The 16,717-nt window shown below is 38.4% G+C and overlaps 1 protein-coding gene across 1 annotated transcript; it reads right to left on the bottom strand.

Moving 5' to 3' along the window:
- Positions 1-15,217: 15,217 nt before the first annotated feature.
- Positions 15,218-16,458, bottom strand: LOC126696125 (uncharacterized). Its single transcript, XM_050392909.1, has 3 exons — positions 16,122-16,458; positions 15,806-16,035; positions 15,218-15,577 (listed from the first exon to the last, which is right to left on the bottom strand). The coding sequence occupies exons 1-3, from the start codon at positions 16,456-16,458 to the stop codon at positions 15,218-15,220; spliced, it is 927 nt and encodes a 308-aa protein (XP_050248866.1).
- Positions 16,459-16,717: the final 259 nt, after the last annotated feature.

The raw sequence follows: 16,717 nt of genomic DNA, 5'->3' as shown, positions 1-16,717 counted from the left end.
ACACTATGCAGAGTTACTATTCAAGAAAAGCAAGGGGACAAAACACTGTTCATAAATAGTGACCAGTTACTGTTCACTCTACAGTACCCAGACAGAATCATAGAAATCACTGTTTACTTTCGGCTGAAAAGTTATTCACCTAAAGGTAAAAGCATTTCACTTCCCGTGATTCCAGGGGTCTCCTGATCTGATCCAAGGCTCCCTCCTGCTATAAAAGGGACCCTTCTCCTCAGTATCCAGCAGGCTTAATACTCCTAAGTCCTCTCTTCCAGAGCTCTTTTACTTGGTACTCTGAAATACTTTGTAATCAGAATGGCTCTCTTCTCCCTTCCTCTAGTTTACACCTACACTTGTAACCTATTTATGCTTCCGCCCCCAGTGCCCTCTGAACGGCACTCTTTGTTTGTTTGTAACTTATTCGATAATGTTTAGAGGCAGGTTTCTTCCTATGGGATTTTTCAGAGGGTTCTTCACCTTTGTGTTTGGATTTCTTTTTGGGAATGATTGAAGGTAAGCCATATTGGGTACAGAAATTTCCTATTTCGTACTTGGCTTTGCTCTTGTTGGCTTGACTCTGGATTTTAAGATCTCTACACATCTTCATTCCTTCATTTCGGATCGTGCTTGAGATGTCTCCATAGGTTAGGTTATCATAATCTATGACACCTAAGGATTGTCGCAAATGCCACAGTACAGAATAGGTTCATAATCTGCTTGTCGCATTACTATCTGTCCGGGCTCTATGTAGTCAATCCTTTCGGTATGGAGAGATTCAGAATACGGCCTGGTGGTGAATACTGTAATTCTCCTAGTATTTCCAACAAAGTGGTAATTCTGCCATAACTCATGGGTGACATCTATAATCTCATTGTTGGATGGTGATTTCTTTCTTAGATTTGGTAAACCTATTGTAGATTTTCTCCAAATCAACTTTGGGTTCCTGAAACCTAGGCTTGGATGCACTGGCTTCCTTGACTAGGGTTTTGTGGAACTCACTAAGTCTCTGAGCTTTCTCTTCTTGGTCTTTGATCTGTTCTATGAGATCTAAGAGCAGTTCTTCTTGCTTGGAAAGAACATGGACAGTTTTGTTTCTACAACAACTATCCTGACAGGCTAGGATCTCATCTGTATCGCTAGAGGAACTAGAAGATACCCTGGAGGTTTCAGAAGATGTCCTAAACAATTGGTGTTTCTCTCGGTCACTAGACTCACTGCTTAGGTGATCAAGTTCTAAGAGTTTGAAGATTTCTTCTCTGTTGGTTTGGTCACTAATGAGGGTGTTGATAAGGGTTTTGGCCTTAGCTTTGCACTCCAGAAAGAGATCAAGGATCATAAAACAGAAATGAGAAATCTCAAGCAGGAATTAACCATCCTTAGGGTTGATCATGGTCTCATAGATTTAAGAGTCAAAAACCTAGAGTTTACTTCTCATCAAGGCAATGAGGACAGAATCTCATTACAGAACCCTTCTGATGATGAAGTAGATGAAACTGTTAATCCTACTGCAGATATGGAGCCTGAACCATCCAATGGATCGTTCTTGCAAACCATCAGTAGAATTAACTTTCAAAAATGGCATTCCAAAGTAAAAATTGTCATAGAGGATTTTCAATTCGAGGTAGTTGCCTTAATAGACTCAGGTGCTGATCTCAACTGCATCCAAGAAGGAATCATTCCCTCTAAGTACTTCCGGAAAACCACAGTATTTGGAATACCATCATTTAGATAGTTATTGGCTACCATGGTTATGTGCTGGATTTTGTTTTGGATTTCTTGTTCAGATAAACCATCTATGTTCCATTCATAGAGTTTAACACTGGAAACTATAAACTGTGTGGTCCTTTCCTCATACTGGAGGTCAGGGGGCGTTGGTCTGGGGTACCAATTCTTGGTAAGGCTGGTTGGGGTTACCTTAGATTGGTAAAGCCTATTTACCTGTAAACCTCGAAATTGGTCTTCTATCTGTTCTAATTCCTTTTTAGTTTCTGAGGAGGTTCTACTAGAACTACTAGAAGCTGTATGGGCATGTAGGGTTTCTAACCGGGTTTCAAGCCTGGGGTCCCTACTGGTTGTGGTGTGTTCTGATGAAGGGGTAATTGGTTCCTTCTTTATGAGATCTTCAAGCTTTTGGGCTACTACTTGTAAGGCTGTTTGGTCCTTAGGTTTGAGGCTAGCTTGTCTGGTTGTGGGGAGCTTGACAAAGGGTTTTTCTGGGGCTTGGATTGGTTTGCAGGGGTCTCCTGATCGAAGGAGAACCTTGTTATCAATACCATCTTAGATAGGGTCATCCTAGGAAACCCATTCATGTGTCTGTTGTATCCATTCACCACGGATAGTGAAGGAATCACTACCCATCCTTTTGACCAACCAGTTAAGTTTAAGTTTCTTAGAAACCCAGAACCTAAAGAGATTGAGTGTCTCCAAAAAGTTTCTGTTTCTAAAAATCTTAACCTCATCAATGTCAAAACTCCTTCAAATCAAGCAAAGAACCTTGATCAAATTGCACCATTCGCCATATTTGATAATTCCTTAAGTCCCAACAAGCTTCAGAAATTATCATCACATCACATTGCATATAAAAGTATTTGCTCCATGACATCTCCTGATTTTAACAAATATGTTAATACGTGGCAGGAAGAAAAGCAAGTATCTTTTTATTCTAGCCCCACTAGTAAGTGGATAATGGCTTCTTCAAGCAGGAACAAAGGAAAAGCCCCTGACCAGGGTTCTCCTTCTACAAAGCATGAAGGCGCTTCTTCTGGTTCAGAACCCAGGGAAGTAACATCCCTTCTGGAACATGTTCCGCTCCAAATAACATTTTCAGGTGGTAATAGGACTGTCACTTTGCATGAAGTTTTATCTAGAAATTTTCAATTTTCAAATGGAACATATACAGGAGTTCCACCCTCCATCAAAATTATTCTTGATAATCTTCAAAGAGCCTTTACCCAAAATAACAGTCGCCTTTTTCAAAGAACCCTCAGAGCACTAGAATTGCACCTAGTAAACCTTGAGACAGAAATTGAGATTGGAAGAAATTCTATTAGTCAACTCTTTGGCAAAGAGGATATCCATTCAATGGATAAAATGACTATTATGGGCACCAATTATGCTAGGTTAAGTCTTAAGACTCAAAACCAGCTAAGAAGTGCTGTTGCCAACTTGCCTTCTGATATACAAGAACGTATATTTAGAAGCAAGGCCATGACTGAATCATGTGACCTATGGTTCAAGCACCTCCAAATCATGGTCATCACTCATTTTCCAGTTTATGATGAATCAGAAGATGCTGCTTTCATCCTAGCAACTTGGGAAAACTACTTTGGAAGCAGTCAAAGGATCTATGAGAAGAAACATCCTTTCCCCGGCCTAATTATCAATTATGAAGATTGGTCCATTGAAGAAGATCCAAACTGGCTTTCAAGAATGTTCGAATATGGGTTCGTCCGACTCATCAGGCTCACAAGCCATGATCAGATCAACCAATTCCCACAGATCATCCGACAGGTTGTCTCAAAAATCAAAAGTCCATTTGTCTCTATCAGATGCTGGAGTACTCTCCCCCATTGGGACAGAAACAATTGGATGGATATCCAACCTGCGCACCACCTTGTACTCATCAACTGGTACACCCACAATGGTCCTTGGTATGAAGGAGACTCTTATCTCCATGATGAAGACCCTAAAGCTCTTGCAAGTTGCTGGAGTGGTTACAACTTTCTGCGGACCTAAATCTCTTCTAGAGGTAGGAAAGGGAGCTCGTGTTCTAGACGAACTATACTGGGATGCAGGTCTATCTTTTAAAAGGATAGTTGGCTGCTTAAAGGGTTGGCGTAGATCTATGGATCTAGACCTATGGTGTAGATCTCTGGGTACATCATAATCTAAGGGTGACCTAAACCAAGACTGATCAAAGCTTAGTCTAACCGTTCCATCGGCTAGCTGCTAGATGATATCTAGATCTGGGTTCCTAACAGGGTTCTGGACCTGTAGAGGATAATTCTCATTTTCTAAAGTCCATTGTGCTGGGAATGTTATTTCAGACCATTTCAGGGTCTTAGGTACTTGAACAGTGGATCTAACATCCGAGGTTTGGATAAGAGTAGTTTCTCCTGGCTTTCTCTTATCGAATGCTTGAATGGACATGTTGGTTCTCATGCACTTATAATACACCCTGTATATAAGAGCAATCTGTCTGGTACCATGTAACACAAGGTTTCCATGGGTTTTAATGTTGAGAGTGAGGACCTTCAAGATGTGAGGGTCGTCAAGTGCAACTGTGAGGTTTGGGTAACAATTAAAGTGAACTGGACCATTACTCAAACTGGATTCTATGGTTCCTAGGAGACTATCATTAAACCTGATGAGGCGGGTGTCTCTAAGGGCCATAAGGATTGAGTTGTTCAACCCTTCTCTGATCAATGGTTTTACTCCAACTTGGACAAGTCCTATATGGAGGAATTTATGACCTTTTTCCCTGTGAGCTTTCACGGCTGCAGGAGACAACAAATAACAGGTTTCATATTCCTTGTTAATGTTGTAAACTTGTTCTATAGTCCTAACATGGTAGTCCGTTCTGAAAGACTTTTTCAAGGACCATGATGATGACTTATAGACCTGGGTTGTGGGAACTTTGGGTATGTTCCAATCTCCTAACTTCTGATCTAGATCTGAAAGCTGGTACGACTCTGAGTTGATTGTTCCATCTTCTTGTGGAATCTCAGGAGGGTTTGTACTGCTGGATCTAATGGAAGTGGCAGAGTCACTCCTTCTAAACATTCTATTTATCATTCTTGATTAGAAGCCTAAGAAATCAATTACAACCTAGACAATCTTTATCTTCCAATTTCTAGATCTAACCTTAGATCTGAAACAGGGAGTGTATGGACGCCTTCTGTGACTAGTTACCAACTTACTGCCGCTCGGATGCCTTTTGTGTTGTCTACTACTACTAACTGCCGCTATTCCCTATTATTGGTGCTGAGAAACCCTATCGCTCACACCCTAACGCCTAACGCACTCCTTGCTAACGGCTCAACGGGCTTTACTGTTTGACGCAGGTTTACACCAACCTCGGTACTCTAGTCTTACTGGGCAGCAAACGGACACAAAACCGGGCTTACTCCTAGTCTTACTGGATAACATTCCTTCACAGAACCTGGCATAGTACACATCTGTAACAAATTGTGGGGAAAGAAACAAAGACAAGAAGGAAAAGATAACTGGGAAGCAAAGGATTAGCTTAAACAGATAATCACAAGATAATAAACAGTTTGAATGAACGGGAGGCTCAGCCTACCACCAAAAGAAGGAACAGTAAAAACTAGCTAAGATGAAGTAGTAGATGAAAAATGCAACATATGGGAGTGGAAGTGCTATCAAAAAATAGATGTAAAACAAAATAATGTTTGTTAGAGATAACATACTTCAAAGTAATGTATAACCACAAAATATTGGATAACTATGGCGGTAAGTTATTCATGAAAGAGGTAAAAGCTGATTATCCTTTCTTTGAATACTTTGAGAAACATTTCCAATGGCATAAAAAGAACTGTGTCATTTCCAAAACAAATTGGACGCTTCTACCCAAAAAGGATGCACCAAGCTCTAGCAAACCAGAAATCATTAGGTCCAGCCATCCTCCCCAAGAAGCCCTACTCTTCAACCACCGTGGTACCAATGTCATTGCCTCTCCCTTCAAATGTGCAATCACCCCAGAGGAAAATGTTGTCAAGAAGGTAATAGAGCAAAACAACTATACCAATCAGTGTTTAGGAGTCATTGGAAAACAGCTTGATAGGATAGAAGATGGTATTGATAACAAGGTTCTCCTTCAACCAGGAAACCCTAGCAAACCAATCTAGATCCTAGAAAAACCCTTTGTCAAGCTCCCCACAACCAGACAAGCTAGCCTCAAACCTAAGGACCAAACAGCCTTAAAAATTGTGGCCCAAAAACTTGAAGATCTCGTGAAAAAGGAACCAGTCGACCCTTCACTAGATCCCACCTCAACCAGCAAAGATTCAAGATTGGTAACCTTGCATGCTCATGCAACTTCTAGCAGTTCTAGTAGAACCTCCTCAGAAACAGAAAAGGAGATAGAACAAATAGAAGACCAATTTCAAGGTTTACAAGTAAATAGGCTTTACCAACCCAAGGTAACCCCAACCAGCCTTACCAAGAGTTGGTACCCCAGACCAACGCCCCCTGACCTCCAGTATGAGGAAAGGACCACACAGTTCACAGTTTCCAGTGCTAAACTCTATGAATGGAACATAGATGGTTTATTTGAACAAGAAATCCAAAACAAAATCCAGCATATAACCATGGTAGCCAATAACTATCTAAATGATGGTATTCCAAATACTGAGGTTGTAGAGCTCATTGTTTTAGGATTTACTGGAAAACTACTACTTTGGTGGAACAATTGCTTAACAAATACTTCCAAAGAAGATATTAAGCATGCTGTTCAAAAAGATGCGGATAAGAACCCTATCTTTGACGAATGCATAGGAAGAGGAGTTCCCGATGGAGTCAATACCCTGATCTATACGATCATGAAACACTTCATAGGCAAACCTAGCAATATCACATCTAGGATTTACGACCAGTCGAGTAACCTTAGATGTAAGAACCTTGGGGAATACCGGTGGTATGAAGATGTGTTCACCACTCGAGTAATGCATAGAAGTGATTGCAACTCTCCATTTTGGAAGGAGAAGTTCATCAATGGATTACCCACACTGTTTGGACAGAAGGTTAAAGAAACTCTTGCAGTATATATATATATATATATATATATATATATATATATATATATAAGTTAAAGTATAACATTTATTATTGTTACGCTCTTGTTACGCCATATCAGCAGTGTAAAGGGGTGGGTTGTGCTAGTGGTATTGGGCTGCCTCCTGCTGCACTAAGCCCAAGTTTTCTGGATAAGAGAGTCGGGACTGGCCCAGCTTCTGCTTAAGTTGGTCCGGCTTGTGCGCAAACTAGGCCAAATCTGCCAAGGACGTGCTCACAGCAGGCGAAACTGTTTCAGACAAATTGTAGCAGGCAGACATAATAATAATAAAGTAAACAGAAAATATTTAGCCACTTTAATGGGGAATTGACCAAATAACCCTTAAAATTAATTACAATAGCAATACTATTTGTTTTCTTTTTTACGGAAGAGAAAAAAAAAGGCATAAAAGAGGATTATAAGCATGGGTTAGTCGAAATATTAGGGGAAATCGACCGGAAAATTCAATCTGCAGGAGCAAAACCACAAAGGGGAGAACGTTCCTCCTCAAAGCAGTCAATCTTTCAAGAAAGAGTCCTGCCGTAGAGGTTAACCGCCCTGAGGGAAACGGATCTAAGTGGTTTTCTACGTAGGTACTCTCGATTTTTCTTACAGAGGGCCGGGCTTCATGAAGGATAGAAGGGATTAATCTACCGGTGCATGCCCACCTTTCTAATTCTCACTATTTCTTTCTTTCTTCTCACTTCGTTTTCTTTGCTTATTTCTTTTAAGTTTTCTATTTCTTTTTTCAAAGTTTCGTTGTTCTTCCTCCCTTCTGTTCACAGCAAGACCCTCCTTTTATAGTGCCTGCCGTGACCCGATTTTACTGTTTTAACCCTTAACTCCCTTTGTCTGGTCTGGGTGTACTGGCCGACCATCACTGTTCTGTCTGTGTGTCATCCTCCCGTCGCCAGACAAGGAAGAGTATTTTGTTTGCTAGTCTACCATGGCACCCTTTCCTGCTACGATCTGGGTTATTTCTCTCTCCCTATCCCTCATGGCGTGCACCTAATGGTTTCAACTCAGCTTGCCTCTTTTGGGTAGTAAGTCATCCCAGCAGGACACCTCCCTGAAAGAGCCTGAGCCAGAACCATAAAAATAGATTTTTCCCCTCTCCCCACCACCAAACCATGCCCTTTGATCCTCTGACCCCCCGACCTCACCATGCTTTGTATTGGCTGGGTATAGGCTGGTGGTGCCTGGGCCTTGCGCGTGCCTTCATTCCATATGTGTCCAAAACCTGCCTGCTGCCCATTCGTCTACCGTGGTCTAGAGGCTCGTCGTCCGTGTTTTTTGACCTCTTATGTGGGCTGCTCTTTGTTTTCCCGCTCCACTTAGGAACTGGGCTTTATTTAATGATGGGTCTTACATTTCTTTGGCCCATTCCTTGGTTTCCTTTATTTCTTGCAATGTCGTTCTGTTATTCCTGCCGTAATAACTTAATCCTGCTGGGCTTCTTTTAGGCCAGCCATTTATTCCTTTTCTCAGTGGCTTGGCATGGCCACTGGTTTGCTTTTATTTATGGGCTCCTATGTCCCTTTTGACTTTCCTTTAGGCATCCTTGGCCCGTTTGCTTTCTTTGGACTTCCTCGGCCCTTTTGCTAATTCCACACTTCCATGGACTTTTTACTAATTTCATTGGGCTTCCCTTGCCCAATAACCTTATTCTCATCCTTGAGGTTTATAGGCCTACCATAAACCCCTTACTTTCTTAGTTTGCATTACCTTGGGCCTGCGGCAGCCCTTTCTCTCTTTTCTACCTCATACACTGCCCATGGGATGCTATTTCTTTCTTTCCGGGCTTCTTTGAGCTCACTTGCCTCTTCAAGACCCATTTGTTTATTTCTTGAGCCTGTGATCTATTATTCCTGCCACTTGGGCCTAATGGTTTTGCTGTCTGCTTTGTCAATTCTTTGTTACCCATATTATTGGGCTTTCTTTCTTTCTACTTGGATTCTCACAAATGGCCCTCAATAAGCAGCCACATCATCCACCTATTTCCAACTCTCTTTTTTCCTATCTCATTTTTAACTCTTTTTCTTCTTATTAATCCTCAAATTATTGTTACACTTTTTTCAACTTTTCTCCTTCACTTTTACATTTTTCATCTCCTCACTACTATCTACCTTAATATCACTCTTCCTTCATCCCTTTATCTTCTTTTGTTTTTGCATATTCTTGTTTTACTATAAATTTGCAATTCTCTTACATTATATGCATAGCTTTTTAAATTCCCACACAAAATGTTCTTTCTCTCTCTCTAAATTTTTTTTCATATTTTGGTGGATTTTTTTTTATCTTGTATCTCTATTTTAGGTTGATTAACTTTTATGTTCTTTTGAACTCTACTTTGGATTGATGTGATTTAATTTTTTGTTTTTTAGTTGTTATCTTTTTTTTTCTCTCTCTTTTTTTTTTTTTTTCCATTTTTTGGTGGATTTTTTTTATCTTGCATCTCTATTTTAAGTTGATTAACTTTTGTGTTCTTTAGAACTCTACTTTGGGTTAATGTGGTTTAGTTTTCTGTTTTTAAGTTGTTATCATTTTTTCTTTTATTTGATTTTATAGATGTTATCTTGTTGCATTCTAAAGATAGTATATTGAATATAGTGTTATTCTATTACAAAGCATGACTATGATAATTTGGTGCTTATTACTATATCTTTTAACTCTTTTTTTCTCATCTAATTTCTATAAATTTGTTATTATCTCTCACATTCTCTCTTGAAAAAATTATTACTCTCTCTCTCTCTCTCTCTCTCTCTCTCTCTCTCTCTCTCTCTCTCTCTCTCTCTTTATTATTTCTTGCAACTCTACTTTAGGTTGATGAAACATTTGTGTCTTTTATAACTCTATTTTTGGTTAATATGTTTTTGCGTTGTATTTTTTAGTTCCCCAACACAAGTTCTCTCTTATAACTTTGGTTTGATTTTTGTTTGAGTTAATATTTAGCTATTTTGTTAGTGAGAATTTAAATTTATATTAAAACAGAATATTGGCTATGCATTTGAATGTATCTATCAATTATTTGAGTAAAATAAAAAAATAATTTTGTTATGAGTTTTGATTATGATAATTTCCTTTAAAAGAATGAGGAATTTGAATAATTTATTTGAAACTTAAAAAGTTTAGTTGTAGAGAAAAAAAATGGAAAAACATAGCACACTATATATCATAATTTCAAAGAATATCGACCAGCTCATAAAAGGAATAATATCAATCAAACACTACACAAAAAATAATATAATGATATATTGGTAGAGATAAAAATATAAAAAATAATTTTGGAAATTGTTTGATTTTTAAAGAAAACAAACTATCTTCAACAAATTTTGGAGAATTAATTATACATTATATTACAATTACAAAATAATTATTTATTTCCATGAATCGCTTAAATTTGCTACTAGTTAGTTTTAACAATTGACATAATGAATAACACAACAGTTTCTTTGTGCTCTATACCAAAATCATCTTTAGGCAAAATTTAGAGCATTCACATCCCAAAATTCTATCACATCCTATTTTACCATCCCAAAAAGCTATTTTATCAATTATACCATACCATTTTATAATACTCTCAACATCCCAACTTTTATTTTACAAATAAAACACATTAAAATAATATTTCTACACAATAAAATAATATATCCCAAAACCCAAAAACTCGGTGAGAGAGAGAGAGGAATTGATAAAGTAAGTGAATAAAATATTAGTTTATATATATATATATATATATAGAATTGAGCTACTGTGCAATTCTACCTTTAGAATTGCACTGTAGTACTATTGCAAATTTTTTTGCAATAGTTGGTTTTTACAAGTCTGGATGTGTAAGGGGTTTTGGGGTTTTATGCTAAATTTTTCCTACATATGGCATATGTCATACATATGTCATTCCCAACGTGAATGCTCTAATAAAGAAAAATGGTTAGGATTTGAAGAAATGTGTGAATCATTAGCGAATATGCACCAAAAGCTCTTTTAAGAAGGCCCTATTGCGTAACTCTATTTCATCAAAAGCAGCTCGGAGGATAGAAGACAGAACCAAGTCCACAAAGCTAGTTTGCATAGAGGAATAAGCTAAGAGCATCCACAGCAGTGAATTTATAATTTTAGCTATTTAGCATCACAAAAACATACTTTATCTATTTTACCTACATGCATGCTGCAGCAGTGGATCTATTTTAGCTTTCAACACAATAAAATAATATAAACATTACAATAAAATAATATAATCACTACAATAAAATAATATATTCCACTATCCAAAAAAATACCAACCACAAACACGTCTACCATCAGCCACAGCCACAGCCACAACCACAACCACAACCACAGCCACAACCACAGCCACAACCACCGCCAATACCACCACCACCACCACCACCGGTCCACAACAGGAATAAATAAAATAATTAAAAAAAAAAAAAAAAACCAAATCTCCAATCTTTTTCCACAGCCACAACCACCAGCAACACCACCAGAAGTCCACAAAAGAAAAAAAAAATCCAAATCTCCAATCTTTTTCCTCAATCACGGCCACAACCACAGCTGCCACCACCACCAGCAGTCCACAGCAAGAAAAAGAAAAAAAAAAAAAAAAAACCCATATCTCCAATCTTTTTCCTCAGCCACGGCCACAACCACCACCACCAACAGTCCATAGCAGAAAAAAAAAAAAAAAAAAAAAAAAAAAAAAAAAAAAAAAAAAAAAAAAAAAAAAAAAAAAAAAAAAAAAAAAAAACCCACGACGAGCAAGCACCGATCACGTCGGTAGAAAGGGTGGATCGGCAGCTTGGGTGATTGGAGTTAAGATAGTGAGAGATCGGAGTGAGAGAGTGAGAGGCCGGAGTGAGGAAGTGAGAGATCGGAGTGAGGGAGTGAGAGACTGGATTGAGAGAGAGAGAGAGAGAGTGGCATTATTTTAATCCACCGGATGATTAAAATAATAAATTTTTTTTTTTGCTCCTCATGAACAGTGCACATCTATTTTTAGATGTGCACTATAGCAGTGGAGCTAAAATTTTTAGATTTAGCTCCACTGCTTTAGCATCATTTTAGCAGCAGTGTAGCTAAAATATAGCAATATAGTTACACTACTGCAAATGCTCTAACCCCAATATTCCTCTAACTCAACAAGTTCACTGTGCATTACATGCTTTTAGTGCTTTATTGCTTTACTTCACTTAGTTAGCTATTATTAACTTAGACAATGGTATTCTAAATGTACTGGTAGTTTGGATTAGGCTAGTCCTTCTCTAAAATAACCCCTAAAACCAAACTCTCACATACAAGACCAATTCAAATAAACTTAGATTTCTTTTTGAAAGCAATCTGACTGAATTAAAAATAATGACAAGTATTTATTGAAAAATCAAATAATTTTCAAAATTAAATTGTAATTTTAGGGCATGTGTCCTAAGACAGTTCAAAGTTAATTTTGTTCAAATTAGGACTAAATCTGGTTGCAGAAAAATTTATGGAAACATCCTAGAAAAATCCATCATGCATTTCAAAGGAGAATAATGGCAGATTTTTATGAAACAATGTACATTTCCCATCAATTTAGTAATTTTCATATTTCCATGACATCTCAAACGATTGGAGCACGATTTTTCCTGTAAATAGTCAAATTGAAGGGAATTTCATGGTTTTTTTTATACATGACTAAAATTAAGTTGATCAAACAATTAGATTTCAATTAAAACTCAACTAGATTTGGTAAACCCAATAAAAATTGATTGAAATCAACAACAACAAAATAGGGTTTAACAGTTAAATCCATGAAATCTCTTAATTCAAGACTCAAATTTCCATCAAAATTCAAGGTTGGACAAAATACGAGAAATACCAATGCCAACAGGCAACAAGAATTGCTTTAAAGTTCGATCAACAAAAATAACCTATTGTAAAGCGTAAACATCAAGGGAAGGTTCTACAAGAGAGTAATACATTAGACAATGCACATGATGTGAAATTTGAGTCCGATGAATGTGCTTAAGATTGACTCTCCATGGTACATGATGATATAGAGCTTTCCGAAGTAAAAAAGATTGATACAATGGTACTCCAGCTCAAGAAAAGACTACCTTAATCGCAGCATTCATTCCACACACTAATTTTGTAGTTTTCAATGACTTTAATGATGTGGAATGCAAGATTTTTTTATTCTTAGAGTTTGTCTGGGATCCGTTTATTTTGCTGAAACAGAAAACTTTTTATTAAAAGTACGTAAATAAAGATAAAAATTAGCTGAAATAGTATAGTGAGACCTATGAATAGTATCAAAAAGTGCAATGAGACCCATGAATAGTAGCAAAAATAAGTTGAATAGTAAAATAAGTTGGCAAAAATAATCTTTGTCAAACGGACTAAGGTATGTTTGGATGCTGCTTATTTTGCTAAAATTGAAAATTTATTGTTAAAAGTACTGTAGATAAAGGTAAAAGTGAGCTGAAATAGTTCAGTGGGGCCCATAAATAGTACCAAAAAGTGCAGTGAGACTCATGAATAGTAACAAAAATAAGCTGAATAGTGAAATAATTTTCATTTTTCATTAGTATCCAAATGGAAGATTGTGCTACTAAAAGTGATTTTGAAATTAAAGCACGTGTCCAACACTGGAATTCTTATGCTTCAACACTTCATAACTTGAGGTTAAGGCCTTGTTTGGTACACAATTTTGAACACATGTTTTTAGTTTTTAAACAACATTATACATATTTACATACACTTTTTCACTCACACGTATTTCCAAAAAAACTAAAAACTGTTGTTTAAATACACATACCAAATGGGCTAAGTTTTTCCCAACCAAGAGATGCTGATATAGGTAATTCTCAGTTTTAATAATGGCCAAAAGCAAATGTCCCTTGTATCATTAATCATCCCCCTTTCTTACATCGTCATAATTGTCTCAATGTCGCCTTTAAAGCCTCCACATTGAAAGATTTTGGTAGTTTGCAATTTGACTAGGAGAATAAACTTGGCTTTCTGAAGCATTGGCTCCATCGTGGATGTTTTTAACTCAACTGTAGTGCTCTCCAAATCTGAAATTTTCAACAAACTCTCTAGATCCTCTTCCTTTGATGCTTCAACTGTTGTAGAAACCACGTGATCAAAATGAGAAATTTGTGGGTTTTAATTTTATTATTATTATTATTTTTTTTGAGAAAAAACGATAGTAGACTTTATTAATTGAGAAAAATATACATACAATAGGGAAGAGAAATAGGGACATATGCCCTCCTTTTTCTCTTTTGCATCACTGGCATATGCTAGAGAAACACGGTTACAGTGAAAAAAAAACAAAGAAAGAAGAAAAGAAAGAAAAAAATTCGAATGCCCAAAAAACCGAAAAAAATGCCAAGCGACAGCTTCTTGATTTACATGGACCTCAACATGATAAGTCTTTTTTTTTTTAGAACTGTCTTCAAGCTAGGCATGGTTGCCTTGCAACCTCCACCAATCCCAAGGTTGACACAATACCTTGCTCATGCTCCACAGTTCTACGTTTCTTTTCTCCCTTAACACTCGTAGCCTCCTTATTCATATTTTCTGCTTGCTTCCTTTTATGCCTAGGCTCCATGTCAGCAATTGAAGAATTGATAAAAGCATGATGTCTTGTGGTAAGCCTCTTCCAATTCATCATTGTTTTCGGGCTTTCAATTGTAGACTTCTCCACAGGCTTAACTTTTTTTGGGCTGAGCAAGGATTAACTCACACCTTTATCTCTATCTCTATGGCCACTTCTTTTGGGCCAGCCCTTATTGTTATTCTTGTTTCCTTTCACATTACCACAATTAGGGGTGTCCACGGATCGGCCTGGGTCGGGTTTGTGCCCAACTCGGACCTGACCCAACTTAGTCGGGTGGATTAAAATATGACTCAAAACCGACCCGGACGACCTGGCCGGATTTTTCGATTCGGGTCTTGTCGGTTTCGGGTTGTATCGGGTCGATTTCGGGTTTCATCGCCAAGGCCGATTTTGGCCGAATCCGGTGAGATTTGGTCGAAATCTGGCCGGATCCGACGAGATCTGGCCGAATCCGTCGAGATCTGGCCTAGATTTCGTCGAATAACATCGAGATCTCGCCGGATTTGGTCTGGTATGCTGAATATTTCGCCGGAAGCGTTAAAGGTATTAGAGATTTGGTTTGGGTTGCTTAATATTTCGCCGAAAACGTTTAAAGGTATTGGAGATTGGTTTGGGTTGCGTAATATTTCGTCGGAAACGTTAAAGGTATCGGTTCGGGTCGAGTTTCACAGGTTTTGAAATGCAAAACCGCCAACCGACCCGCCGGGGGTCAGAATTGACAATTCGGAACTCGCATCCGACCGCTGGAGTTGTCGGATTAGGTGGCGGCGGGTCGAACTCGGGCGGGTTGGCCGGGTTGAGCGGGTCGCTAGGTCTCCTGGACACCCCTAACCACAACCAACCATGAAAATCGATGGAGATATACTTGATTCCTCAAAAACTGGTGGAGATATTTTCTCACTTTGTTTCCCCATTAAGTCACGATTAAGGATGACAATATCTTCATCCATAACTGCCACCTTAATCAAGCCAGAGGAAATCATGCTATTATCTGGCATACAATCAATTGAAACCATTTTGAAATTTGAAAATTCTGAACTGGTTTGGATGGCATGATCAGACTCCGTAACCAACTCCTCAAAACCCGGTACAAGATTCTTCACAGCCATGTTTGCATTCTTCTCGACTGTGACGCCACCATCTGCCGGAGCAACGTTGAGTTTACCTCCTTCAGGTAACCTGTCCACCTGTGTTGAACCACTTTCACATCCAATTGTTAGATAATTCTGCTCGTTTTCCTTCCTTGTGAAGAACACTGATACCCTTGATCAGCTTGGTCATCCTCATTCTGCTGCCCCGGGCTACGATGCGCTTTGTTTGTATAACCATAATTTCTACGATGCCCTACCTTCAACCACTTCCCCATAAGGAAGACTCCCCTGTTTTCGGTCCCTTTGAGCAGAGCAGTCCCTTACCTCATGACCAATCCGACCACACTGATAACAAAGCCCCACTAAACGTTCGTACTTGAAGCCAATATAAACCTTATCTCCTTCAGGACTTGCGACAACTCCTCCTCGACGTAATGGTTTATCCAACAGTAGCTCCACCCTTACTCTGATAAAGCAAGCTTGGTCAAACGAAAACGCCTTCAAATCAACGTCCAGTACTTCACCCAAGCCACTACCAATATCCCTGCCCACCTCTTCCAATAATAAATCAAAAGGTAAAAACCCCATACCTGAACCCACATCGCCATTGAAGTAAAACTAACCGACGTGGCTGTCATACCTCTCTCCCATCTTCGTAACGCCAGATGGTGATTCTCAAAACTCCACAGACCATTTGCTAGCACCCACTTCAACTGACTCTCCATAGAAAATTTGAATTGAAAAAGATCATCCCCCACGTCAACAATGCGTAAATCCGAGCCCATCTTCCACACAGACCTTAGCAAATCCTTGGCCACACGCTGGTTAAAAGCTCGTGTAGTGAGAAACCTTCCCAACAAACTCAGTGAACATTCTTCCAACACTCTTTCCCTCTGTGAGACCCCAACCTTAATGACTTCTCCCTCCTCTTCCGTCAAAGTTATCCTTTGCAACTTGTTTATAAAATCAGGATCCATCATGTGAAAAGGAAAACACCAAATAGACCCCACTGATCTTGAACCAAGTTGCAGACAAGCACTGAGAAGAACCTAGTCCTCACCCACATTGTGAGAAGAAAATCTCTCCCTAGAGAGAAGAATACTCACCTAACGTGAGAAAGTAAAATCTAGATATAAGATTCAAACCCCGCTTACATCAATACTTAATTAGTGCCTTAGCATGATAATAGAAAGTAATCATTATGAGATTGATGCAATCCTATAAATTATAAAATTA

Source organism: Quercus robur, chromosome 8 (assembly GCF_932294415.1).
Source record: "Quercus robur chromosome 8, dhQueRobu3.1, whole genome shotgun sequence".
NCBI lineage: Eukaryota > Viridiplantae > Streptophyta > Magnoliopsida > Fagales > Fagaceae > Quercus > Quercus robur.
This window is presented reverse-complemented; position numbering and strand designations above follow the sequence as displayed.